This window comes from Gadus chalcogrammus, chromosome 7 (genome assembly GCF_026213295.1).
Source record: "Gadus chalcogrammus isolate NIFS_2021 chromosome 7, NIFS_Gcha_1.0, whole genome shotgun sequence".
NCBI classification, from domain to species: domain Eukaryota; kingdom Metazoa; phylum Chordata; class Actinopteri; order Gadiformes; family Gadidae; genus Gadus; species Gadus chalcogrammus.
The window spans coordinates 9,947,874-9,975,581 of NC_079418.1; the positions used below are offsets into that span (position 1 = coordinate 9,947,874).

The 27,708-nt window shown below is 43.9% G+C and overlaps 2 protein-coding genes and 1 long non-coding RNA gene across 6 annotated transcripts; all 3 read left to right on the forward strand.

Annotated features, from left to right (window-relative positions):
- The first annotated feature begins 902 nt into the window (after window positions 1–902).
- LOC130386200 (uncharacterized) lies at window positions 903–3,137 on the forward strand. Of its 2 annotated transcripts, XM_056594994.1 has the most exons (5): window positions 903–1,053; window positions 1,161–1,387; window positions 1,496–1,667; window positions 1,763–1,890; window positions 2,430–3,137. In XM_056594994.1, exons 1-5 carry the CDS (start codon window positions 906–908, stop codon window positions 2,742–2,744), a joined length of 990 nt encoding a protein of 329 aa, XP_056450969.1. In that variant the 5' UTR covers window positions 903–905; the 3' UTR covers window positions 2,745–3,137. The 2 variants fall into 2 exon arrangements, with proteins under 2 accessions (XP_056450969.1, XP_056450970.1); XM_056594995.1 differs by lacking the exon at window positions 903–1,053 and having other exon boundaries at window positions 1,110–1,387.
- Window positions 3,138–7,993: 4,856 nt separating this feature from the next.
- On the forward strand, window positions 7,994–14,409 carry LOC130385528 (uncharacterized). Of its 2 annotated transcripts, XR_008896040.1 has the most exons (6): window positions 7,994–8,032; window positions 8,714–8,771; window positions 9,043–9,093; window positions 13,434–13,497; window positions 13,584–13,664; window positions 13,879–14,409. It is a non-coding gene; the product is annotated as an uncharacterized LOC130385528 (long non-coding RNA). The 2 variants fall into 2 exon arrangements; XR_008896039.1 differs by lacking the exon at window positions 7,994–8,032 and having other exon boundaries at window positions 8,651–8,771.
- Window positions 9,467–13,427, forward strand: LOC130385525 (E3 SUMO-protein ligase ZBED1-like). Of its 2 annotated transcripts, XR_008896035.1 has the most exons (7): window positions 9,467–9,759; window positions 9,839–10,004; window positions 10,103–10,650; window positions 10,826–10,970; window positions 11,217–11,448; window positions 11,547–11,812; window positions 11,935–13,427. XR_008896035.1 is itself a non-coding variant. In XM_056594046.1 (6 exons), exons 1-6 carry the CDS (start codon window positions 9,498–9,500, stop codon window positions 11,688–11,690), a joined length of 1,497 nt encoding a protein of 498 aa, XP_056450021.1. In that variant the 5' UTR covers window positions 9,467–9,497; the 3' UTR covers window positions 11,691–13,427. The 2 variants fall into 2 exon arrangements, 1 of the variants encoding a protein (XP_056450021.1); XM_056594046.1 differs by having other exon boundaries at window positions 11,547–13,427.
- Window positions 14,410–27,708: the final 13,299 nt, after the last annotated feature.

Consider the following 27,708-nt stretch of genomic DNA (forward strand, 5'->3'; position numbering starts at 1 on the left):
CCATTCTGATACACCTACTTCTAGACATCGTAACTCATTCCTTTTTCAACCGTTTACCATCGTTCAAACCATTAAACAAATCTACACACTTGTATCTTCAATACTATCTAAACGGAATTTTGATAGCATTTATACTTTTTTCAGAATCACAGTTTTAGTTTCAAACCGGCGTCGTTTTCAGTTGGTTATAATAATTGAGGTCACCATAGCAACGCCGGTAAACAAACCCCGCCGAATAGTCGAATCTCTGGACTGAAAAGGCAGATCTGATTCGACTCAGAAAATTCAGAGTCGGGGACCCTGAATGAATCTGTAAACTGGCAGTTTACACAGATTAAGATGTTCAAATGTATTTAAAAAAGGTTAAGCTAAAACATGCTTAGATAAAGTCGTTACATTTTGTTGTTTAAAAACGCAAAAATATGTAATGTTTCAGAAATATGTTTAAAAAATATGTAAAAAAAATTGTTTCAAATGTTTCAAAAATATGTTCCAAATGTTTTAAAATTATGATCGGAGATGTTTGAAATGTGTAAAATAATTAAAATAGCTTTCAAAACACAGGTATTTAGAAAAAAAAATTGGGAGGGGGGGGGCTCAGCTGAATTTTTTTCTCTGAGGGGGGGCTCACTCTCTCACACTTTGAAAACCCCTGGTTTAGATCATGTTGTTCAATGCTATCTATGAATGTTGATTATTGAATACACCAGGACATCGCCGCCCCGGAGTGTAAAAGTGATGTATGCACAGGGGATTGTCGCTCTGTTTCCATACCTTGAAGACCCATATTCACAGAATGGCTATGTAAGTAAAGGTTTTAAAATATATTTGCCCTTCGAACTGCTGAGATTTACATTTACATTTATGCATTTAGCAGACGCTTTTATCCAGAGCTCAGAGATCATATGAATGTATATATCACACTGTGCCTACATTATACAGAACATTACTACGATCCTGAAAGTGGTTCAGGCTACATTGCATGGCGGTTGAAGACAATTCAACGAAAAGCTGCTGAGGAAAGAGGTCCTGCAGTTAGTACATCTCCTAAAGGTAATATTTATCATGAGGTGGAATTATCAACCTGTGAAATGTGTTTAAAGGAGGATATGAAACTGTGTAGTTATTAACAGCAACAACAAAATTGTCTTGTTCTAAAGTTGGTGGGCCAGGCCATGGGCGTACTAGACCCTTTACTGCCGACAGAGTCCTGACTGACGAGGAAGTGGAATGCGCTTTCGCTTTGTTGAGACACACTGCTGATGAGGAGACCATCCGTGAAAAGATGAAAGTCACTTTCGCATACCGCCACGCCATGGTCAATGATGAGAACAAATCAGCAGAGGTCTTCTCAGTATTTCCACGGTTCCTAGACACACCAGGACTGGTATGGCATCTACATTCATTGAATACTGAGACATATTGTAAAATGTAGCACAAGGTACCAACTCAGGTTGTCCTCCTTTTCTTCTTTTTTTTCTTTTTCAAAATACAGATGGAACAAGATTTTAGAGTGATGTTTGGTGAGCAAACTGCCAACAAGTTCATGGAGAGGTGGCCTACCACTTTCAAAGCAGGAGTCATTAAGGAAAGCCATGGACTAGTCCCCTCCACAGACCTTCTTGATTTAATGCGCAACGCTGAGACATCTACTGAAGTTGAAAAAGGTAAGTCTTTGAATGTGGAGAAGCATGTTGCTAAATATATTGAGGATGGTGGAAAATTATGGCATAATGTTAACCTGATACTTGTTGGCCTCTAGGCTGGGACAGTGACATGTCTGCCATCATACTGCTGCTACATCTGCTACCACCATCTGCACAGGGACGAAAGAGGCCAGGGAAGATATCAGCATCTAATGCAGTTGATCACCTCATCAAATTCCAAAAGGTACACTAGACATTAATCAAACCTCATCCCTCCCACCACCACCCACCCCCCTGCCAACAACACCTCAAACTCCAAACATCCACCAACACACCCCAACTCCACCCCACCCACACTCACTACCCCTTTGTCAACGCCACCCTACACTCAAACATCACTCACCCCCAAACACACATACTGCAGTCGTGCATCCCCTCAAACATCTTTGTATCATTTTATCTATCTAATTTCTGTCATCACTCAAAGTTCTACAATACACACACACACACACACACACACACACACACACACACACACACACACACACACACACACCAACGTTATACACCACATACTACTATGAGCACCTATCCCACACACAGCACTCTTCCCTTTGAACCTTTCTTTCTTCTGGAGAACCTTACAGTTTCACTGCATGTGCTTTGCGCAAGTAATTATATGCATGTGACATAAAATTCTTGAATCCTTAAATTGTTTAGAGATTGGAGTGATATCATGTTATTGTTTTAATAAATAGTGTTGTTGAATGTGTTTTGTTATAGACGGGAACAAGCGTGCAGCAGCATCTTGACAACATCGCTCAAAGCAGTCAGCCCTACCTTGCTCAGGGACCCACAAAAAGCAGCATTCACTCTTTCTTCATTGCCATCGACAAGCATGCACTTCAATGCCAAGCCACCAGCTCGGTTGGAGCCCTGGGTGAGCTCTTCAAGGCCCACTATGTGTTTGGTACATCTTACAGTCCTGCCTTGAACAACTTTTTCACTTTTCTGCAAACTTCCATTTACAACATTGACGTGGGGAAAACTAAGGAAACGCCAAGAATTGCAGAGTTGCGAGCGAGAATGGTGCGTTAGGCACTCTTGAAATTAAACAATGAGGTGCTTTCTTTGCAGCAATGTCTTTGGTGAAGCAAACAATCTAGTAAAGCACCTCAAAGTAATACATGGACTCTGTACGGGAAGGACTCTTTATCTTCAATGTGGCCAAGTGGGATGCTCACGTTTTTTCAATAGTTTTTCTGGTCTTAGGAAGCATCTGAATAAGTGTCATGTGAATAGTGCATGTGATGTTATTGTTGAAACTGAACCTATGTATGTTGTCCCATATTGTTATCTCTGAGGAGTTATCAGGAAATAAATGGTGCTACAGTACCTGATGGTGTGTATTGTCTTATATTATAGCAGTTAAAAACATTACTATTTCATTAAAATAAAATATAAATATACACTATATAGTGTATTTTAAGAATAGCCTATTTAGAGTGGAAACTACTCTATGTAGTGAAATCATTTTACTCTAACAGTGTAAACAGATCACAGTGTTAAATGTTTTTACACATTTCATTGTAAATTGTGACACAAAATAGAGTAAAATTAACTCTGAAAATCTTACACTGGCTACAGAGTAAATTTTACACTAATTTAGGGTGGGACCAAATGTTATCTGACGCAGAGTTAAATTCAACTCTTAAAGAGTAAAATTGACACAGTTTTTTACTGTGTAGGGGTACATTAGACATAAATAGGAAGCACACTCAGGAGGAGGAATGAATGACCTCTCACCATGATACTTAATTCATTGTTTCAAGTAACCCTGCCTCGTTAAATCTATAAGCTTGTTTTGCTTTCAAGAATAGGTTATAGGATGTGTCTCTATAAAATCTCTCCATGCGCATATCTGAGAGTGACGTAACAAGCCACCAGACAGCGATTAAAAAAAACGAGTTCATTACAAAAGTAAATCTAATCTGCGGATAATAGAAACATATTCCAATGTGCCTTTTGAAGGAAATTTTGAATATCTGTCTACTTCCCAGCCAGCGGACCCTTGTTTACGACAAAAACAACACAATTTACGGCAGCTCAGTTGCCGCCCTCGTTAATGTGGTTTGGAGGAGAGGGTGATCAATAGCAATCACTATAGCAACCATGACAGTCAAGTGACGTAGCCGCAGCCCCATTGAAAATAATAGGGCATGTCATGATTAGAGCCGTGCCCGACTGGGTTTAAAAATCGGATAAATCGGAAATGATTGTTTTGACGAATCCATAACTAGAGAGTTCACTGCGCTGTGGTCCCTCGGCAGCGAGGCTCCGGCGGGAGACGACCGTGGTCAACAATCCCTTTCTTCTCCATGTCGTGGTTCATGCCTACTTCAGGGAGTCAAAGCCAAAGTTCCTTTCCCCCAATTCATTCTCAACCATGGCTGAGATAACCCCCACTACGAGTCTCGTTGTGGAAATACCAGAGACGGGAGTCGGACGTGTTACACCGGGATTCCACCGGACGCGTTACGGCAACGTTACGGCTGCGGCACGTCTTGGCCGCGACTTTGCCCTGCTTGCATTTCCACCGGGCGCGTTACGGCAGCGCAACGCTGCCTTGCGAGCCAGCCGTATTCACGCGAGATCACAAGATCCCGCGATAATCCTAAACCTAATGTACTCACCTTCCACTCCCAAAACTACTGCAATTAAATGCCAGGCTTTGTCCTTTCTGACATTGTTCTTATAAAAAGGATGATTTGAGACCCTTTGATTGATTGACTGCTGACCTGGTGCCACCGGTCATGACGTAATAATGTTGGTGTTTTATTTATTGTGTTTTATTTTGAAAATTGAGCGGAATGCTCTATGGCTTTTACTTTTTCACTTCCTGCCCTGATCGATCTGCTCTGTTGAAAATGACGCGGTTCAGCAGCGGCTCGCGGCAAAAATAGGAATGCTACGGAATGATAGCGCTGCGGCGCGGCACGCCGCTCCTGGGACGCTGCTGAGACGTTCCGCAGCCGCGCCCGGTGGAAATGGTCTCATTGATTAGAGTGGAACCTATCTGCTGCGGTGACCGCGGCCAAGACGTGCCGCTGCCGTAACGTTGCCGTAACGCGTCCGGTGGAATCAGGCCGTTATGCGCCATAACACCAACAGCAGAACGGTTCCTCCATGTTGTGGTTCAGTCTACTTCAGATTGATGTGGACATGGAAGAACCAGAGACGTCGGAGAACCCGACACGGTCGTTGGAGATTCATAATAGCCTATCGTCTGGAGGCTCACACAGCTTTTGGCCGTGATAATATATATTATATGATATAGATATCTATGTATAATATGGGTTTCTAAGAACCATTGCGATACATCCACCGTAAACAGAGCGCATGGTACCGTGGCTACAAGCTGCTCAGGGCCAGGTGATAATATATATTATATGATATAGATATCTATGCATAATATGGGTTTCTACGAGCCATTGCGATACATCCACCGTAAACAGAGCGCATGGTACCGTTGCTACAAGCTGCTCAGGGCCACACCCCCCTCCTTGACCTGCCTTGACACGCCCACCGAAACAGCGCATTTGGGGGAAGCTCAATGTGCGACTGGCTCGGAGTGGCTGTAACTCTGCACCACGGCTGAATTTCGGGGACGTCTTTGAATACTGTGTTTGTGGCCCACTAATACCTATATTAAAGCATCCATAAAATAGCATGGCATGGGATCTTTAAAGGCCCACTATGCAACTTTTTTAGCCAAAATTACATTAAGTATGCAGGTTGAGAGTTATGCTGATGGTTCTGCATCCATTTCTGGGTCGATTGGTGGGTGTGTCATTTTCCCATGTGGCCTCTACAGTGAAAAAGCGCATATGCAACTTGATGTGTTCGGACCGAGCGCTTCCGGATGTGACGCGGCGGAAGTATCCTCGAAAATGTAGTCTGATTGTAGTTTCGAAAATGCTTTACGGCACAGACACACACCCAAACATGGCACCGGCTAGATATAAACAGCCAGTTGCGAGGCAATTTGGCTTGATTTACCTTAATATAACAGGCTAGGAGTCATTGCGATGGTTCCATTATACATTTTTGTTCGTTGTTTCAACTCCCCCTTGCGCATTTTGGCGGAGAAAATGAATATGTATCTGCCGGCGACCCGCCGCCCACTCTCGCGGGGGTCTCGCGAAGTAACGAATTGCTTTGCGGCACAGACCCCCAAACACGGAACCGGCTCGATATAAACACAAGTAACTAAGGGATTGTTACATTCATCATAGATCAGCCGACTAAAAAGAGACAGAGAAACCCAATGTCGGAGGAACAGAAGAAGAGAAAGGGGAGACTGACCGACAGAGAGGCCAGACATGAGTAAACGTTGGGCAAGCTTTTCAGGAATAGCGTGAACTGAAAGAAAAAGAAGACTTCAAATCAGACTCCGACTTGGCCGTGTTGCTTTTGAAATTGAAAGTACCCTTGGGTGAACTTTGTCCTCGTGGTATTCTTGATGTTGATAGTCTCTGTACAAATGTGTTTGCTCAACCATTTTGTTGTGAGCCCTGTAAAAATTGTTTTCTCGACCGTTTTGTTGTGAGCCCTGTATGTTTCTAGCTTGCTTGGTTGCAGCCATATAAACACCTTTGTTTCCATTGGTGTTTTGCTGTCTCGTCCCCCAGATACAGACTGAATCCCCAAATCCAGGTTCTTGTTTATTTAGATTATTATGTTGGCCAACACTCTCACACTGATTGTTCTGTTCAACCTAAGATAAAATAATTATAATCTAGGATATCAATTCTCCCCGTCAACTATAAAAAGGATGGCTTTATGTTTATTGCAATACAAATACATCATTTTAAAAATGTATAACCTTGCCTACACTTTATGAACATTTACTTCGGACATGGCTCCATGCATTCGCCGGCTTCTTTGAAAACAAATGCACATGGCTCGCGTAGAAGTGCATGGGGAAGGGTCGTCAACGAGTTGTTACGACAGTGTTGTAAAATATCTACTACGAAGCTGTAGGGGGCGCTGTGTAGAGAAATGTGCGCGCCAAAACCAAGAAAACAGCGAAGAAATTCCCGAAGTTGCATAGTGGGCCTTTAAGGGTTAAAAAATATTTTTTGGAACATTTTTAAATTTTAATCTGCCCCAGAAAATCCATATCAGTCGGGGCCTAATTACATCCTTTTGTTCGACCTAGCTCTCAATCATGCATCTGTTACTTTTCCTCAGGAAACGAGAAGGGTCCATCTGCAGGCTTGGGCGTTCCAGTCATGACACAAAAACGCCCATCGGGCGTTCCCGTCATGACACAAAAACGCCCATCGGGCGTTCCCGTCATGACACAAAAACGCCCATCAGGCGTTCCTGTAGCGCAGGGGTGGGGAACCTTTTTCACATCAAGGGCCATTTCAATTTTTCCAAAGTCCTCAGAGGGCCGTACCATTATGAACACATAACTAAAGATGAAAAAAAAGACAAAAAAAGTCTATAACTGCTGTGTTACTAAGCCTCATGTTTGCTGCATTTCTAGACTCACCTAATGTGATGGCTGGAACTGTTTTTCTCTAGCAAGGAACAACTCAATGTCAGCTGGCAGTGATGATGATGCTACTCCAGGGATGGGCAACTTTCATGATAAAGAGGGCCACATTTTTTATCATAACCATCGGAGGGCCACATGACTGCACACTTCAACTATACGTGAGCTGAGAGAAGCTACATAATTTTGAATTTGGTAGATGATTTCCTGTATTCTGGTGCATTTTGGCGATGGCCACTACCTAAAAAATCGTCCAGAATCATAACCTATGTACGGTATGTTAATTGAACCAACATACATTAATTTCATGTTTTCCATGCTCAAACAGCCACATGAATGGTCAGTATTTTTATCAGTGCAAAGGGCTCACATACATCATTCAATGAAGTCAAAAAACTGAAAAACAGTGGCCCCACATTAAGTGCAACAACTCAATGAACTCAAACCCAACAAGCAGTTGTAGTAGTTGTAGTGGCGACTTAAGTGGATATCTTTAATGACTGATATCGCTTCTAAGCAAACTAGACGCATGGGTTTGCCTTTGAATTCTATGAATTCTTCTCATCTTTCTTGAACGAGTTTTCTGTAACTCGATCAATTATTATTATTATTATTATATATATATATATATATATATTTTTTTTTTTTTTTTTTAATTATGTGCAGGCTGAGTGCATGCGGGCCGCGGGCCACATGCCCGCGGGCCGCCAGTTCCCCATCCCTGCTGTAGCGTTTCATCGATCAATCAAGAAGAGGTGAGTGAGTTTCGCAAGGCATGCTGGGTTCCAGAAAAACGAAAGGGTTATGATGAGAGATTATGTCAGTAAGTATGATATTGTTTATTTGACAACATTGGCTGTGAAGTATTCTCATTTAAATCACTGATTTAGCTGTGGTATCGTTGTATCCGAATTCGAATCCGATATAAATACTCGTGACAAGCATGGTTCGGTAGCAGCGAATGCTATGCTATCTCATCCATAAACGTTGCATATACTATTCAGAAATCAGCAACGTTTAAGACGGTTTGTAGGTAGAGGGTAAAGTTTGCAGCGAAGGCTTTGCCGATTATTTTACTGCGTGGTTAACATTACCAAAGTACATTGTTAAGTTGGATGTTAAGGTGTCAGCTCAGCTGGCATGGTAAGGGGCATGAAATCGCGGCCACTCTGCTTCGTTGTGGTGACACACGCATCGGATTAAACTGTGCATGTAAACGTACCAGTACGTCTAAACTAACTAGTATGTTTACGTGCATGGCATATCAGAGAATTCTGTCAGTTCGGTCGTGGCGCAACGAATGAATAAAGATCGTTAGCACTCTGAAAAACAGATGACAGATGTGCCCGAAGTTACTACTTTATTACCTCGTTGATGACCAACGTTTAGGAAAACATGTACTTTTAATTCACCCTTGGGTGAAATCGAAGCATAGTGTGTACTGAATGCGTGTTGATGATGATGCATATGAATTGCAACTTACACGTCTTCCAAACCTTTTCAGTACCCTGGCACATGCTTTGTCCAATGGACCATGGAAGGGACTTTACTTGGCTGACGAGGTAAAACGTGTGGCTGGCGCACGATTCATTGCATCTAGTAGAGTAGCATTCACTGGTAGACAGGCAGGCCTCTAGATTGTTTATTATGATTTAATGTAGTGTTCCTATGTGACGCTGATGGGCCCTGGTTGCTGCTAAATGCTTGTTGAAAGTGCATTGTGCACTTTTTGTATGTAGCTACAAAATGAGGGTGGATATCACTTTATAGTTTATAGGCATTATATACTAATAAGAATCATTGACAAATCACATTCCCCTTTTACCACCACAGGACGCACCTCACCAGTATCAGAGCAACAGCTGTGGGGTGTTTATGCTGATGGTGAGATGCATTATTTTCAGAAATGATGACTGATGACTAGTTTGCAAAACAACTAACTCGTTTGTATGTTAATTTCAGTACGCAATGTATTCTACCCTCAAAAGCAATATGATTTCAGTGAGGTGAGTTCTTTCAAATCTCAATCAGATGTGTAGAATGAAATATAAGGCTTTTAATAATTTAGTCATCCTTACTGGAGGCTACAATTAACATGCATCATAGGTAGGGTTGGGCATCGAGCATCGAGCATCGAATGGAACCGGGACTAACATTCCGGTTCTCCCGGAATCGTTCAAATTTTTTTCGATTCCTAGTTTCGATGCTGACCGGAAGAAGAAGCCGCCGAACACTAACGAAGAAGAAGCTTCCGGAGAACCCGCCAAACTGTGTGTGCGCGCGTAAACATGGAAACTGTGCGGCGGCGCTCGAAAGTGTGGCTTAACTTCACTAAAATAAATGACAAGTCGGCTCGGTGCAACATTTGCAAAACAATTATATCGTGCAAAGGCGGGTGTACCACCAACATGATCAAACATCTCCGGGGTCATGGTGTACAGATAACTGAGTGCCCCGTCTTTGACGCGCTGCGCCGGCCATCCTCCGTTGCCACTTCCTCCACTGCCTCTACCTCCGGCTCCGACCCTCACCCTAGCACCGCACTATCAGGTAAGCAACAAATACGTAAACGGTTGGTCAACTCAAATGCAAATACCAAGCTAACATTAGCCCATGTATTTTTTCATAGCCATACGACTTGAAATTGCAACCGTTAGCCAGGCAGTTACTCCGTTCACCCTAACGTCCAAGGGAAAGATGTCGGTGCAACAAGTGCAAGAGTGCCACAGAAAGGTTACAGCCTTTATTGTAAAAAGGTTGCATCCCTTTTCAGATGTGGAATCACCAACATTTAGGTTAGTTAAACAGCATCGATTGAGCTAACTTAATTAATAGTCCACACAGACCTAAAGTTAAAGTAACAGTGATATTATATGTTTGTTTATGTTTGCAGGGACATGGTGAAAGCCATCAACCCCAAGTACACACCACCTACCAGGGACTACTTGGCAAATAAATTAATACCATCTTGGTATGAGGTCGAGAAGTCAAATGTCATTACAGAGCTCAGTGACGTCTGCTCTGTTGCACTCACATGTGATGGCTGGAGTAGCATCACACAGGACCATTACCTCACCATCACAGAACACTATATAGTGGAGGGCAAAATGCAGCAAAAAGTGCCAAAAACAAAAGCTGTGTACAAAGCACAGACTGGCTGTGTTGTGGCAGAGGAAATAAGTGATGTTCTGTCAGAGTTTGGCATTTCTGGCAAAATTAAAGCAGTCACTGTAGATAATGCTGCCAATATGGATGTGGCTATTAAGCACCTGCAATTTGTCAAACTGGGCTGTTTTGCCCACTCACTTAATTTAGGAGCACAAAGTCTGTACTCCTTAAATTCAGTGAGTCAGTGGGTGGCCAAGATCCGAACCATTGTTGTGTGGATGAAGAGGTGCTTGATGGGGAAGGTGGTCCTCCAGGAGAAGCAAGAACTTCTACGTAAGAGACATGAAGTTCAATTTATTTAACCATATTTCTGATCTTATTATTTAGGAGCTCTGTGGAGTACTACAGTATTTGAGGACCTTTTTTTTTTAAATACAATTATTGTTTGTCTCCTAGGATGAAAAGCAACTGCTAAATGCCCCTAAAAGTAGTTTCTTGTTTCTATCAGAGCTGCCCCGACATGCACTCATTCTTGATGTGAGAACACGCTGGAACTCTCTTTATCTAATGCTGGAGAGATTCACAGAGCAGTACCCTGCAATTCAGGCAGCCAGCTTGGATCCACGGCTGAGAAAGAATATGGAAAGGGACAGGTAGAGATAGATAGACGAGATGGATAAGATATTTGTTCCTGATGTATGAAGCTTGGACACAAAAAATACCAATAAACACAAAATATGAATTCAAATAAAAATATGAGGGAATACACTTGACTTGCTACAAAGAGCTGTCACTATGATAGACTATGTGCTAAAGTAGGCAGTGCATATGTTAGGTGTTTTGTTAAGAAAGAATATTTCTAATACCGATCTATGTGTTCTGTATTCTTTTTCATACAGGCTTGCTCGGCTGACTGAGGAGGATTTTCGGAAAGCAGAAGACTTCATCAAGCTCATGAAACTTTTCTACACTTCCACACTCTGCGTGTCTTCAGAAAAGAGCCCCACATGTGGACAGATATTACCCATTCTCCAAAAGCTCAAGGCACATCTGACTGTGAAAGAGGGAGACACAGTGTTTGTAAAAGACCTTAAAAAACAAGTTTGGGGAAACCTATCTAAGCGCTACCAGGTAAGTGACCGAGGCAGGCAGCTTGAAAGAAATTGAAGAATAGAAATATCTTTATTCCTGTGGCTTGCTAAAACATACAAAGAATATGTGTTTTGCAGAATGATGAGACCAGGAACTTTCTCCAAGTGGCCACTGCTTTGGATCCGCGCTTTAAACACAAGTTGGAGGATGACACCGTCTGGGACCAGATCCAGAGAAAGCTGATTAAGCAGGTGAAATGTCATTCATGCATTAAAATCTGAGATCTAATTGCTAGTTATGTTCTTTGTAGTCAACAGAAGACTGTGGAGGTGATGGGGACACCATGCAGTCTGAGGAAAGGCCTGAGGATGAGGGAGTGGAAAATGAGGATGAGGAGGACAGTGTAAGTGTACAATAGCTGATATTATATAGGTTCTCAATCTTAATTAAGATCATGCCTTTAATGGATCATGCCTTTAATTTTCCTTTTTAGTGATAATACTGATGAACCTTTTGTTTGTTTAGCAACCGCCTCCCTGCAAACTGTCCAGGAAGACTCCACTGGAGGAGCTGTTTGCTGAGGAAGAGGCACAGAACATAGTGTCACAGCAGAGCTCCATGTCAATCAAGAAAACAGTGGAGAGAGAGCTGCAGACATACCAGGAAATTCCACCGGCCATTATGTCTGTGGACCCTGCTGCATGGTGGTGGAACCAACGAAAAACGTATCCTTTGCTGGCAGATCTTGCTTTCTCATATTTATGTGTTCAAGCTTCATCTACGCCCAGCGAACGCGTGTTCTCCACTGCAGGAGACACTATCTGTCCAGAACGCTCACGCCTACTGCCCGAGAAGGCAGATATGATAATTTTCCTTAACAAGAACTGTTTCTGATTTTATACTGTACCTGCTGCTAATCTGGGCTAGGTTGTACAAGTTGTTCCTCTTTGTTTGTTCGATATTATCTGCACCAGGTTAGCCCATCAGTTGGAGCTCAGTTCAAATTTAAAGATTTGTATTTTATTGTAATCTCCAATTGTTGTTTAGGAGCACATTGTAATCTCCTGAATGTTAGTGTTTGAATTATACCTGAGTGATGCTTCTGTCAATGGTAGAATGTTTCTGACCCTCGGCCAAAGACTAGTGGTTGTGTCACTAGCGGGAGTGGTTTGTGCACACATGCTTTGAATGTGGGGTTGTCCATAACCCGATTATTAAACCTCCACAGTGGATGTGTGTCTAATAAACATCTCTTCAAATACTGTGAACACAGCGAATACTAGTTTTATTATCGGTCATTAGCATGTAGAAAACATAACATGCAGGATTGTGAGTTGTTACTGTCTGAGACATGTATACTTTCATAAGAGATGAACACCTTTAAGGTGCTTTTTACTCTATATTGTTTCAAACAACCAGATGTTACGGTTGGTTTCCAGCACATCTGTTCAAAATGTTACATTTTCCAACAAAGAATTTCTTTCAACTCCAATTCTAGAGATGTCGGGGACAGGCCCACAATATATTAGGTTTAAAAAGTGTACCTCTGTGTAAAGAAAATTCATAACATTTATATTTATTTCATAGATTTGATATCTATATACTACCTAGTTGAAAACAGCCCTGTGAGAAATTCAAAATGAAGTTCATAAAAAAAAAAAATGTCATTGAATTCAAATTCATGGAGAAGTTCAGACTATTTCATCCAGAAAGACCTCTGGTTAGCTAGCTCATTTAAAACATGTAAACTTTTTTGACCCTGCCTCTTAAGAGAATCGAGAATCGTTAGGAACCGGAATCGAAATGAGGAATCGGAATCGGAACCGGAATCGTTCAAATTCAAACGATGCCCAACCCTAATCATAGGTCATACACATTACTTTGTCTTCAGGTACTGCACTTACGGGAGGAGATGGCTACATCTTCACAATAATTTACACTGCCATAGTACACTGCTAAACAGTACTGTAACATGGATTTGTATCAGGTTATGAAGTCATTTAAAGCATAACTTTACTTTTCAGGGGGACATGCTCTCTATCAGGAGGTGGTGGTTGGACAGCTGTTGGAGACCTTTATGCTTGAAAGGTTTATATACTGTGTCCATGTTGCTATTTACTTATTTTTGGTGCTCACGAAGATCGTAGCCAATACACTTGTCTCTCTGTCTCTAGCCCTGCAGAACTAGCTGACTCCTTCTCACCCTCTCCATCTCCCCATCTCAGTCACACCTTCCAATCACTAAGCAGTGAAAGGTATTACATACTATGTCCATACTTTTCTATTTACGTATATTCTCTCTTGCTCTTTCTCAGACTTTTGATCGATCAGTGATTGCCTTTTTGTTTAATGGTGTGGGTAGTGTTGGTCTGGGCTTGTGTGATTGAATTGAAGGTTGATTATAATCCCTGTTTCTCTCCCTCTCTCTCGCTCTCCTTCACTCTTTTTCGGCTCTCTCGCTCTCTCTAGCCCTGCAGGACTAGCTGGCACACCAAGCTCACCCTCTCCATCTCCCCATCTCAGCCACACGCTCCAATCTGGCACAACAGAGGACAGGCCATTCTTACCACCCGAAGTCCTTCAGCAAATTGTACAAGAGACGCTGAGACTGGACATGGCGATGCTTGGCGTGTTCAACAGGGTTTCAAAAACATTCCGAGAACTAATCAAGCCTCTCCATCCTTCCATATATATATATGACAGTTTGGCAGGGGACATTAAGCTTAATAAAGACAATCTCATATACAAAACGGTTAGAAAGATTTACAACAATGCAGGCTGTGGCAGTGGCCTTGCGCTACGCCTCAAAGGCTTTTCAAAATAGAAGAATTGGCCAAGCGCACCCCTGGTACTGAGGCACGTTGCATATGGCAGGTTTGTCATAAAAGATGTCTGCCTAGCATAATGTTCTTTTATTACTCCTTTTTCGTTTTATTTGGGACGTCTTCTTTTGCAATCCCTTTCATTTGTAAATGTACATACTACTGTAGTAAATGTATCTTCCCAGAAATGCTGGTATTTTATCACTTCTTTCTTTTTTGTTTTTGTGACAAATGCTATACGATGTATAACATACATTTGTGCCTACGATGTATGTTGTAAGGTTAATTGTTAAAGAGCAATTACTGTATTTTGTCTTTATTGAAAACATTCAGTGGGAAAAGTAAGTGAACACTTGGAGTCAAATGGCCTACTGTTTGAGCCTTCATAGTGTCTGGTAACTGGATTTGAACTGCATAATGTCCCAAGTGTTATTTTAATCTATTCATTATTTAATTTGGGCATATTCTTTTTGACAACTATACAACTATATCAAACATCTCACATATACCTAATACCCTACCTATACTAACCCAGAAGATAATGAGCATGAGATCATGGAGCCTCCCTGTAATGATCGTGTTGCATCAAGTTTGATGCAAAGTTTGGGCCGAGATCCGACACATAAATGTAAGCTAACATTCTGTAGGCCTAGCTGGCTAATGTACCCGTATTACGAGATCGAAGAAGAAGGGGGCGCTAACGTCAGTTCTATGCTGCCCATACTACTAGATCGACAAAGAAGAACGGGGCGTTTCAGCCTGCGTAAACGAGAACGCCCACCACACGAGAACGCCGGGGGGGGGGCGTTTTAGTCTGCGTGAACGAGAACGCCCACGACACGGGAACGCCCATTTGTGTCTGCAGTCGGATGATATTGCAGGAAACTGACCCTGACGAAAGAGTGCTCAGAGGCGTGTCTGTTGGCCTCCTTGCTGTCCGTGAAGAAGATGATACTGCTGTTTCACCAAACGTGCGGGACTGGGCTGTTGTGTTGGAAGGATCCATCGTGCTACATGACCTGCCAGACCTCGGCACTGCCTTTGCATACCTCTTTGGCCTACTGTATGTCCATAGACGGATTATGACATATCGGGCCCCTGGGCACGTGGACTCCCCCCCCCCCCCCCCCCCCCCAACATAAACACACACACCCAGAATACACACACACTTATTGGCGATAATAATTCATTGGCACAGTAAAGGCAACCTCACAATAATTATTACAAATAAATGCATCTTTATTTAACCAAAACAGGATAAAAAAATGATACATAATTGATGCAATTTTTGGCGATTTGAACGAATTTCGAATGCACCGCTTTCAACCACAAATAACAAAGACTTAAAGCAACTCAATACGAACAGTTCCTTACATTAATTGAAGGTAATGCATTTCATCTATGAAATGCATTTTTTCCGGGCTCTGTTCCGTGCAAAATCCTCCACATCAAAGTCCAGTGCATTGGTTAGGTCACTCTCAATTGCCATGAGTGAAAGTGCCTTGAGGCGTTTTTGTGACATTTTCGTCCTCAGTTCATTTTTAATCCTGGACAGAAGAGAGAATGACCGCTCCCCTTCGCAATTACTGACAGGCAGAGTCAGAAAAAGCTGTAGCGCTACAAAAACATTTGGAAACATAGATTGCAGTCCACAATCGAGAATGATTTGCAGCAGTCCTTTTGGGGTTGCATCATCTCCAGGCTTGATAAATGATCTGAACTGAATAAATTCATTGCCCAAACTTTCATCTAGATCAGATGGGTATGCAGATTCCAAAACTTTGGCCTTCTCGATTACTGAGACATTGGACTCAGATTTTGCACAGAAAATCACACTGAACAAACTGCACAGATGCTCGTAGGCCTGCAGACGGTGTCCGAGGCTCTGAGTGAGTGTGTCCATGGCAACATTGAAGGTCTCCACCTGAAAGACTTGTCTTCCGTCAAGCTGAATATCTTCCCCAGTGCCACTCTCGTCAGCAAATGTCTTACGTTTCTTTCTGCGATGGCTGTCATGTCTATAGGTGTGGCTGACACCAGGTACACCGAGAGCTGCAGTCTCAAAGCTGTCGAAAAGTTCCCGCCGATCATTCACAAATGCACGCAGTGATTTGAGCGCCTGAACTGCAGTATCAAGGGCTACGTCACTATTCTGCAAAATAACGCTTGTTGCTTGGAACCTGGATAATATCGTATCCCAAAACTTGGCCATAAACGTCATTTCCAACGTCTCCATTTGCGCACAAAGCGCAGCCGCTTCAGAGCGTGTGTCTCTTTTTTCCGTCTCATCCATGGACACTGTAGAAATGTATCGGCTGGTAATTTTGCCACAGTGGTTTGTTGGAATCAGCACGGCAGCTCCAGCATGTAGATGACAGAGACTTGAGGGTTAGATCAATGCGTGTATTATTGTTATTGGAGAGACCAAATACTCTCCTCCAGCGATGCGGGGAAGCAGCGCTGAATGTATAGAGGGACTGCAACAGATCAAAATATTTTCAGACTAAATTGCTGCAAGCCTCTATACTGTTGACTCCAACCAGATTTAATGAATGGGCGGCACATGGGACATAGTGGATGGATGGATTCCTCTTCTTAAGGTGCGCCTGCAAGCCATTATATTTCCCAGACATGTTACTGGCATTATCGTATGACTGTCTGCGGCAGTTGTCCAAGTCCAGTCCAAGATCGTGAACCATTGAGATCACACACTCTGCTAGGCTTTCCCCGGTATGGCTAGTAATGGGCTCAAATCCGAGAAAGCGTTCTACAACTTGGCCCGTTTTGCTCACAAACCTAAAAATAAATGTGAGCTGGTCTACATGGGACAAATCAGGGGTTGAGTCGACTATAACAGAGAAATACTTTGCCTCCTTTAATTCTTTTGTAATTGCTTGTTTGGTTTTTTCTCCCATGAGTTCGATAAATTCTTCACAAATTGTAGATGATAAATATGACACACTGCCCCTCCCCCTCCCCCCAAACTTTCTTATAAGCTCTGCCAAGAACGGGTCAAATTGTGATAGCAATTCTAATACACCTTAATAGTTACCGATGTGTGGGGAACCTAATAATTCGTCTTGTCCCGTAAATGCAAGCCCCCTCTCCCCCAAAAACTTGATGACGGAAACGACTCTCTTTAGGACTTCTCTCCAATACTGCTTCTCCCCTTCGATCTGCTTCATATGACCGGCATCCACGGTAGCAATATTTACAAGCAGTAAATATTGCCTGTCGACTGGGAATATGTGATCCACTCTCTATCAACCATTTGGCCATTTGGTAATGTGCATTTTAACTGGTCGTTCGTTAAGCCTCGAGTCCTTCCACCAATCCCACCATCCCTTGCAGAGGCGGGATAATGCGCTCTCCGGTTGTGAAACACTTGAACTCCTCTGTCAATCAAAACTGCTTTGGCACACTCACTTTGGTTCCCCCACAAAGCTGGGTCTGTGACAGCTTCAGCCCATACATCCTCATCAACAACATATGTAGGGGGCTGTAGAATTTGCTGTTCCTGCTCTGCCTCTGAAGCTTCATCTTCCTCCAACACTAACTCCGGTACTGGTGGTGGTAGCGGCACGTTAATATTTTTGCTAGCTCGTTGCTCTTCATCTCCCGTAGCAACAGGCTCCTGAGCTTCTACAGTAGATTGTATGTTGTTTTTAAAAAATTGGTACATTTTGCAAGGCAGCAGTTTCTCTTGTTTCTTTTTCTTTTTTTAATTTTCGCTTCAACGCTCCATGCCGTTGCTCCAATGACAGTGACTTGTTCGTGACCGGTCTCAAATTCACAAACTGAAATAGTGCCCCCTAGTGATCTTTTTATTAATTTATTTACTCAGTAGTAATAGGCCTACTATTGCTGTTTTTGCTTGAATTGTTGTATTTCTCTACTGATTGCTTCGACAATGCAACATTAAAAGTTACTAACAGTGGGGCCCTGTACATAGCAGGTCTTTAAATTGACAAAAAGGAAGTACGCAAATGCAACATGATCAATTTATATTCTTCTTGTGGACATGCTATGATCATGTCAACTTTGATTGTTTATGGAGAATGTTAGATGTACTAATGTCTCACTCATGTCGATGTGATCGAGTTTGGTGCTTTTCTGGCGCCAAAGTGCAATTTGCATTGCGAGCAGAGGGTGGCAGTAGTGCACCCATAGGCTGGATTCAAATTGCGCTGAAGAAATGGAGAGACGAAGGAGTGCATTTGACCCTGAAAAATCTGGAAGCAATCACATTTCCCCCTTCAGCCACAACAGAAACCCATTTGGAAACATTTGCACTACACAGCTATGGTTCACTGTGTAACTATTAAAGTATTTGGTCCACTCGTTTGTGTACATAGGCTATTTACGTACCGGCTATATTTAGTTTTTAGCACGCTAATTAGCCTGGGTCCGCATATGTGAGAGCCTAACGGCTAAAGCTAGTGGTTAACTTAGGCTATATATTGGAGGTTCTGCATTTATCGTTACATGCGGGGACTGCGTGTGCACTAACGTGTATGTCAGTCCCTCCAGAAGAATGCAGCGTTTTTTTGTGATTGTTGCCGCCAATAATCCTTGATTATGCGGCACATTTTCTTAAAAATGCGATGAAATATGCGGCATATTTATGCAATGAAATTGCGGGAACTTGCAAAAAATGCAGCTTTTCGATGACGTTCACGTCGCGTAATTACGTCACTTCATAACGTTCCCACGAGAACAGGGGGAAATGGCTGCTCTTGTGTGAAGTAAACGCAACATTTTTTAACTTTCTGCTACGATATATGCGACTCTTTTGCAACGAAAATGCGGGGATTATGAAATCATGCAAGCTCCGCATATTTTGCGCGGAAAAAGGCAATTTATGCAGTGAAAGTGCGGCACATTTGAAAAAATGCGACCCCTGCATGAATATGCGGACTTTGGCTGATTATGCGTTGAATTATGCGATCGCATAATCGCGTTTTTCTGAAGGGACTGTGTATGTGTTTGAGCGCCATTCTTTTTCTCACTAGCTGTTATTGCCAGTCATGACCGTTCATGCAAAGTATGGTCCAACAAGCATTCTCCTGAATCGGTGACTCCACCTTTTAATATATATTTTTCCTTATGTGTTAGTCCTTGTATTTAAACACATTAATCAGGTAATTTGAAAGCGATAACAGATTTACATGTGCTTTGAATTTTGGTATTGCTGCAGACCTTTTTGTTTCTGAATTGAGGATTGGAGCTTTGAAGTTACTAATAATAATCTTGATGTATGTTACAGGGTTTGGTGGCGGTAATATGGAGTTGTAAAAGCTGCATCAAGTAGGTCCGAGCTTTTGCATCACTACATGTTAAAGCATCCACATTTTGGATGTAGTTCTCGCTTTCCATGTACATATCTGAACTGCCCATGCACATTTAAGACATGGAATGCCCTGAATTCAGTTTGAAACCTGAATCCTTTGTACTTTTTTTGTGCTTGCTACTATTTAGATCAACGATGAGTTCAAAATAATCACCACCCCAAATTCAGGTTCCTGTCTCAGCTGAACCTCTGACAAACTGACGAGGCTGTTCCAACGGAGAGGACACCTAGGGCAAATGTTAAAAAAAAACGTTGCACAAATGGCAGATGTAAGTTATACGGGAGTCCAACTTTCATAAAAAATGAATTGACTGTTTTTGGAAAAAATTATGTTTTGTTTTTTATTGTTGAGATGTTATGCAACACTATAGAATGTTTAGTTGCCACATAGTTGAGTGGCAAAGAGGGTACATGAATTGTACACAAAGCCAGGGAGACAATAAGTGAATTTATTTTTCAACTTCCCCTTCCACTATTAGTACATCTATTTTGTCTCACAGCAAGGCTCTTAATCATATGAAGAAGCCAGGTGCTATATTCTCAAATTTCTAAATTATTTAATTCTTATTTCAAATGACAGTGTCACACCGCGTCCTGCTACGCGGTCCACTACCTCCATCTAGTGGCCACTTGACGCCAGTGGTCCTTCTCCTCACACACCAGTCTGCAATCATCCAATCACCATTCCCAACTTCAGCCAGAGATCTCCTACCAGCCGGCGCTAGTTCGTCGTTACGAACTACAGTCATTATCGGTCCTACCAGTATTCTTAAACTCTGTCTCTAGCCTGAACCCTTGATAACCTCCTCTCTTACTCTCTAGTACTTCCCCAGCCATCGAACCCCTGCCTGCCCAACTACCCGTCTGTCACCTAGCCCCTGACTGCCTGCTCGTTACCGGACCCCTGCCTGCCTGATTACCCGTCCGTCGCCAAGCCCCTGACTGCCTGCTCGTTACCGGACCCCTCCCTGCCTGACTACCAGTCTGTCGCCAGGCCCCTGACTGTCTGATCGCCCGCCTGTTGCCTGTCTGACTACCCGCCTGCCTACCAATAAACCCCGTTCCCCTTTACCTCGTCTCTGCCTGTGTCTGCACTTGGGTCCCCACGTTCCGTACCCCCGTAACAGTACGAACTGGCCAACATGGACCCAGCGGATGCTGAGGCACTCCGCCAGATGATTTCCCGTCAAGGAACTCTCCTGGGTCAGCATGACCAGGTCCTGCAGGAGATCACTTCCAACCTTCGTCAGTTGGCCGTGTCAGTACGCTCCCAGCGCCCCGTCTCTTTGGATCCATCTGTCTCTGTTCCTGGTCCATCGGCTTCGTCCCGGGAGCCGTTCATTCCAGCTCCTGAACGCTACGAGGGAGACCTGGGATCCTGTCGGTCCTTCCTCCTCCAGTGCTCTTTGGTTTTTGAACTGCAGCCCCAGACCAACCCCACCGATAAGTCACAGGTCGCCTACCTCATCGGTTCCTTGCGAGGCGAGGTGCTCGCTTGGGCTACGGCCGTGTGGGAACGTGGTTCCGCGGTTTGTTGAAACTATTCCGCCTTCACCGAGGAGATGCGGAGGGTTTTCGATCACCCGGTCCAGGGAAAGGAGGCCTCTCGGCGTCTTCTGCATCTCCGCCAGGGATCCCGCAGCGTCACCTCCTTCGCTGTTGAGTTCCGCACCCTCGCGGCTGAGAGCGGCTGGAACGAGGAAGCCCAGCAGGGGGTTTTCCTAAGTGCTCTATCCGATGACGTCAAGGACCAGCTGACTTCTCGGGAGGAATCCGCGGGTCTGGATGAGTTGATCGCTCTCTCCATTCGGTTCGACAATCGTTTGCGCGAACGCCGCAGAGAGAGAGGGTCACGGGGCACCCGGGCACCCCGAAGTGAGGGCGGGGTACTTTCAAGTGCCCCTTCACCTAGGGGCACTTTGGAGTAAGTTCGGGGCACTTAGGGGAACTTTCGAGTAAGTTCGGGGCACCTGGGCACCCCGAAGTGAGGGCGGGGTACTTTCAAGTGCCCCTTCACTTAGGGACACTTTGGAGTACGTTCGGGGCACTTAGGGACACTTTGGAGTAAGTTCGGGGCACTTAGGAGCACTTTGGAGTAAGTTCGGGGCACCCCGAAGTGAGGGCGGGGTACTTTCAAGTGCCCCTTCACTTAGGGGCACTTTGGAGTAAGTTCGGGGCACCCGGGCACTCCGAAGTGAGGGCGGGGTACTTTCAAGTGCCCCTTCACTTAGGAGCACTTTCGTGTGTCCGAAAGTGTCCGGAATTGGAGAGGTCATTTCAGGACACTTTCTAATTCAATCTTAGGTGCCCCGAAATGGAGAGGTATATTTCGGACACTTTCGTGTGTCCGAAAGTCTCCGAAATTGGATAAGTACAATTTCAGACACTTTCGGAAATATAAGTTTATTCATGAATCTTTTTAATTCATACATTTATGGATTTATATCACTTTTATTCAAAACAAGACACATTTGTGTGTGGATCAGAAATGTGTGTGTGAAACTTACTTTTGCTTGTGGATTTATTTTACATTTATACCTGCCGATATCCATTTGTGCGTGCATTGAAATGTATTTGTAAGAAGAGAGTAATTTATATAAAAATCACAAAATACATTTGTTAATCCTTCTCTGTGCATTCATTATTAATGAGACTGTTCTGACCCCATAAAAATTGACAAACAACGACCAGTTTCCAAATGTTTTTTTTATTGAAACGTTTCAAACACGGAACATGAATAAATATATGTAACTAAAACACAACATGAATAAATATATATAACAAAAACACGGAACATGAATAAATATGAAGAACTTAAACATAACATGAATAAATATATAGAACTGAAACACAACACGAATAATAAATATATAGGACTGAACTGAACGGTTATGCCGCTTTTCCACTGCATGGCACCAGCTCGACTCGACTCAGCCCGCATTTTTTGCGTTTCCACCGCGAAAACATGGTATCTGGTACCTGAAGTGGCTGCTTTTTTTAGTACCGCCTCGCTCTAGGTTCCAAGCGAGCTGAGCCGATGCTAAAAGGTGACGTCGGCAGACGGCCGGCCACTGATTGGCCAGAGAGTGTGACGAAGTCACGAGAGCGACATGGCAACCATGCTGGTAACAGCCATAGCAGCGCCGCAGCCAACATATTCCACTTCTTCAACATGCCAGCTAATAATAGTAATGTTATCGATGTCCTCCATTGTTGTTAGGTGGGTTCTGTCCATGTGTGGGTTGCGTAGGTGTTGTTTGCGTCGCGTACAAAAATACGTCACGGCCCTTTCGCGCAGCCGACCCCGCCCACGTCCAGGAGGTACTATTTGCGGTGGAAAACGACCCGTGCTGCTACCGTGTCGAGTCGAGTCGAGCTACATGTGCGGTGGAAAAGCGGCATAGAGCATACAGCAGGTCCAGACCTAGTACTGAAGGGAAATTCAAATTGAGCGAAAGTACTTAGGCGGGCGGAGCCAGGCTAAGGCTATAACCATTAAATCGTTTTTGGGCCATTAAATCGTTCCTACACTTCTTATATCTCCTTAACGTTTTTGTTTTATGTCTGCCAATCATCTCTGCGTCGCGTGTAAAGTCCTATGGCCCAAAAACGATTGGGTAATACCACGGGAATACGAAATACTTGTGTGCGGAATAGCGGCCGTCTCGAGGGAGGGGGTGCGGCAAGGAGGAGAAAAGGAGGCAGAGTAATACCAGCTCGGACCAGCGACTGGAAGCGCGAGAAGAAAGTTGCTCCAAAGTTTCTGGAGGTCGGTGAAGACGCACAGCAGCAGTCCCCGTTCTGCAGAGGATATTACGGGATTGGACCTACGCTTTCTTGGCTGTTTTTTGGCTTTGAGCTAAAAAATAAATACAATATATGAAGATTGCCTATCCACCTTGGAGCTTTTACATTCACGTGAACTTCTAAAAGGATGTATCACTGCTAATATTTTACAGAAGAATTGGAAAGTTTTCCACCGAAATGGAAGGGCCTATTCCATGGATAATCTTTTCTTTTGTGTTGTTAATTTGTCATTGTGAAGGTAAGACCACGCTGTGAATGACTAAAAACGGTTAGTCTTTTCAGGGCAATGACTGCCCTCTTGCTCTTTCTGGGAGAAATCCCCACTCTCTCCTTTACCTCTCTGGCCAACCGTTGGGCCACAGAGGGCCTCTTCTTCAAGGAGCCAGCACAAGGAGTGGAGGAGGAGGAGGAGGAGGAGCCAGCAGCAGCAGGAGCAGGGGAGGAGGAGCCAGCAGGAGCAGGGGAGGAGCCAGCAGGAGCAGGAGCGGGTAAGGAGGAGCCAGCAGCAGCAAGAGCGGAGGAGGAGGAGGAGGAGCCAGCAGGAGCAGGGGAGGAGGAGCCAGCAGGAGCAGGGGAGGAGGAGCCAGCAGGAGCAGGGGAGGAGGAGCCAGCAGGAGCAGGAGCGGGTGAGGAGGAGCCAGCAGCAGCAGGAGCGGGGGAGGAGGAGCCAGCAGCAGCAGGAGCGAGGGAGGAGGAGCCAGCAGCAGCAAGAGCGGGGGAGGAGGAGCCAGCAGCAGCAGGAGCGGGGGAGGAGGAGCCAGCAGCAGCAGGAGCGGGGGAGGAGGAGCCAGCAGCAGCAGGAGCGGGGGAGGAGGAGCCAGCAGCAGCAGGAACGGGGGGGGAGGAGGAGGAGGAATCGGATGAGGGCTCCTGCTGTGCCAGGCAGACAAAGAGGTCCCTCATCTGCTTGGCCCGTGGTAATCTTTTATGGAGCGCATCAAAGCGCTCTTGCGTGTGTGCGTCGTGCCACATGATCTCACTGAGACTCCTGCCGACCTCTGAGTCGAAGTTCTACAAACAAAGAAAAAGAGGGGCATTTACAAACAACAATGTGTTTGCATCGAATGTGTGTAACGGAAGCAAAATGCACCAAATTGACCAATTCCTTATCATGTGTTTTTGATACTCACGTATGTGGCCACGGCTGAACGGATGTCCGTCAAGCTTGGGGACCCGGGGAGGCCCATCTCCCCCCAAGCATGGAGGAGGGACGACAACACCTATGAGGCCGACTGCGCGAAAAACAAACATAATTAACACCACTTTTGCATGACCGCATTTCCTCATTGGTTCTACACTACAGATTTGTACAATTATTGATGAACTGATCCATCCCACTCACCACATCCCTGGTGTCTCCTCCTCCTCCTCCTCCTTAGCAGCAGCAGATTTTTTTTCTTCTGGGTAGAGAGAAAAACAATAACAAGACATGATTAAGTTACATACTTTGGCCTTGGGCAAAATGATTATGTATTACACTAATCAATTATCTTCTCACCCCAAGAGTGCCAAATGGTAGTTTGCGCTTGACCGCTTTCAGGGTCTGCTTCTCCTGCTCCTCGAATACTCGTTCCAGAAAAAAACACCATTAAAAACAACATTAATAATCCTTATATACTCCCTGGAACCGATTTTGACAGTATCTGCATGTTTTGTTGAAGATTGAATAGCTTTTGAACGTTAATTAGTAGGCCTAAGTAGGTTGAAGTTCCTTCGTTTTTACCTGTGAAAGCGAACAGCTGTTGCTCCGTTCCAAATCAGCTGTTCTCTGCCATCTCAGCCCTTACGGGAGCTTTTCAATTCATCCTGGAACGTGCATCTTTTCAGGGAATTTGTACAATAAATCCATAACAAATACCGAATATTGATTGTCTTATGTGTCCATATTATATCCATTATATTGACCGGGTATTCCCAAGACGCTCACGCTCTGCAGCAAGCCAGTCACAGTTGTTTGGCGCGGCGCTGTACAGCGAACGTAAACAAACAACTAAGCTAAGGTTTTAAGTATTACTTTTCCTCCAGAGATCCCGCTAATGTTGTGTTATAAAGTAGAGGGAAACAAGATATCTATTCTTCCTCCACCTCTCTCGCTTCTCTGCTTGGTGTCGCTGACGCTTATAGTTTGCCTCCCTCGCTCTGGTCACGTACGTGAAAATAAATAAATAACGAAGCTCCGAATACTGATTTAAGCTTCAAATACTAATTTTCCGAACCAGTATTCGAATATTCGAATAATTTCAACACCTGACAATACACTGTAGAGCATATTGTAATGCAGCGTTGAATGGATGAATAGCTTACATAAGGGTACCCAGCACTTTTCAGACCACACTCAAGCTTATGGTTATTGTCCCCACCACTTCTAAAAACAAACTGACGCCCTTGCAGCCCAGAGAAGAGCCCTCCAACCTCACTTTGCCGGCGTGATACCTTAAGGTAAGTTGCATAGCCTACATTTATACTCTTTCTAAAAAAAGGTATTGTTATTAATCACATCACGTTACTCAGTCGTTTTATCTGTTTGAAACGCCCTAGTCATGCACTCCACAACGTTACATTTAATAGCTTCTGCTAAATTACTAAATGTATGTAGGTCTATGGTTGGATATAGAGCAGGCAAATGCAGCGAGCCGATCATTATAAATATTTCCTCTGCTAGAATATATTCTAGCCTATTTCTTGTGGATAATACGCCTTGCATTTAAAGTGTATAAAGGTGTATTAGAATAGGCTATGGTAAATCCCGAGTCCATCCGCGCTTCCTTCGAAACCTATGTCGATTAAAGTCGAGCAGGCTAGGCTAATGAGTACGAGCTATACCGGTGGGACCGTGGGAAATATGCAGAGACAGTTAAAATAAATAGTAGGCTCAACAGTAGCCGCGTTTACATGGACACATCTGATCCGTATAGATTTCTATGCAGAATATAATTAAGCAATAGATCACGACAGGCTGTGGTATGTGCTCATTATACCACTGTTAAGGGGCGTTGTTCGGCCCGACGCGCAGCGGAGGGCCGGCGACCCCCTTCAGTTTAAACATTCTTTCCAATGAATGTACATTACAATATCAGTATCCAAGCAGAGATGCAACTTGACAGGTTGGATCAGAGGGTTGAATAGATGGTTTATTCCAGGATGTAATACAGCGAGATACAGACTTAGGTTGAATAATCTATAGTGGACGCGGTTGAGGAGCAGTTTTGAGACGTGTTCCTTGGCTGTCGAACCCTCTTCTCACCGAACCAAAGGGTTGGGGCGAGTATTTATACACAGAGAGAACATGAATAACACGTAAACAGAAGCACTCTCAGCCTTGATAAGGTATATGGCCCTGGCTATGTTCCAGAGGACCAGTGCTCTATACCACGAAGCTCGCTGAACATACCCAGGCTTTCTTGGGAAAACCTGGCTCGACAGAGCCGCAACTCGCAATCCGAGTTAAATGGTACCACAAAGCTCACTTTAGATTAAATTAGTTGAACCAGGTTTTCCGCTTTAGGTTCAGTGCGCGTTCACGTGAAAGGGGCGTTTTTTGCGTTATTTTTCTCACCTTTACGATAGATCAAGCAGTCTATATGCGTATAAGTGAAAATATTCTGCATATTGTCTGTAAAATAACTATGCCAAATGCAGAATTGTTCGCCATTAATCCAAATAGAATGATGATGATTTAAAAATGCATAAGCAACGTCCATCCTGCCTTATTCTATCATTTAGGGAATTCACTTTAAATACACCCTATGTAAGAAATGTTTTTACCCCCATAGATGTGGTGCCAGCACGGCCTTTAAAATATGGGTTCAAGTTCGAAATAAGCACAAAAATATAATTCCGTAAGCTTTAGTGAATAAGCATTCCATATGCATGATAATTGGGACTTTTTATGCTTCACATAAATTCGCGTCACTTGGGAGTCGAACCCCCTGCGCAGATATTCAAGACTGACGCGCTACCTCCACTCTAGCACTCTGTCACGGAGACACAATGCGCAACAGTCAGCATTGTCTACATAAGGTCCAAAAGGACGATCAAATAACGAACACCCTCTTATGAGAATCTGTATCTCTCATGAAGAACCCCAATTTCGTTGTTTGCACAATGACAATAAAGTCTGAAATCTGAATATCGTCAGACAATGCCAGGGGATCGGTTCTGTCCCGTAAAACCCTCTGTCTCCGGAGAGACGCCTGTACGAGAAGTGCGCAGAGGTCCACGGGAACACCCAGAAATGGTGACGCCATTGTCAGAGGAGGGGCTAGGAAGCTGCGCACGCCGATTTAAGTAGCCGATCTCCGGCTAGACTAAAGCCGAAAA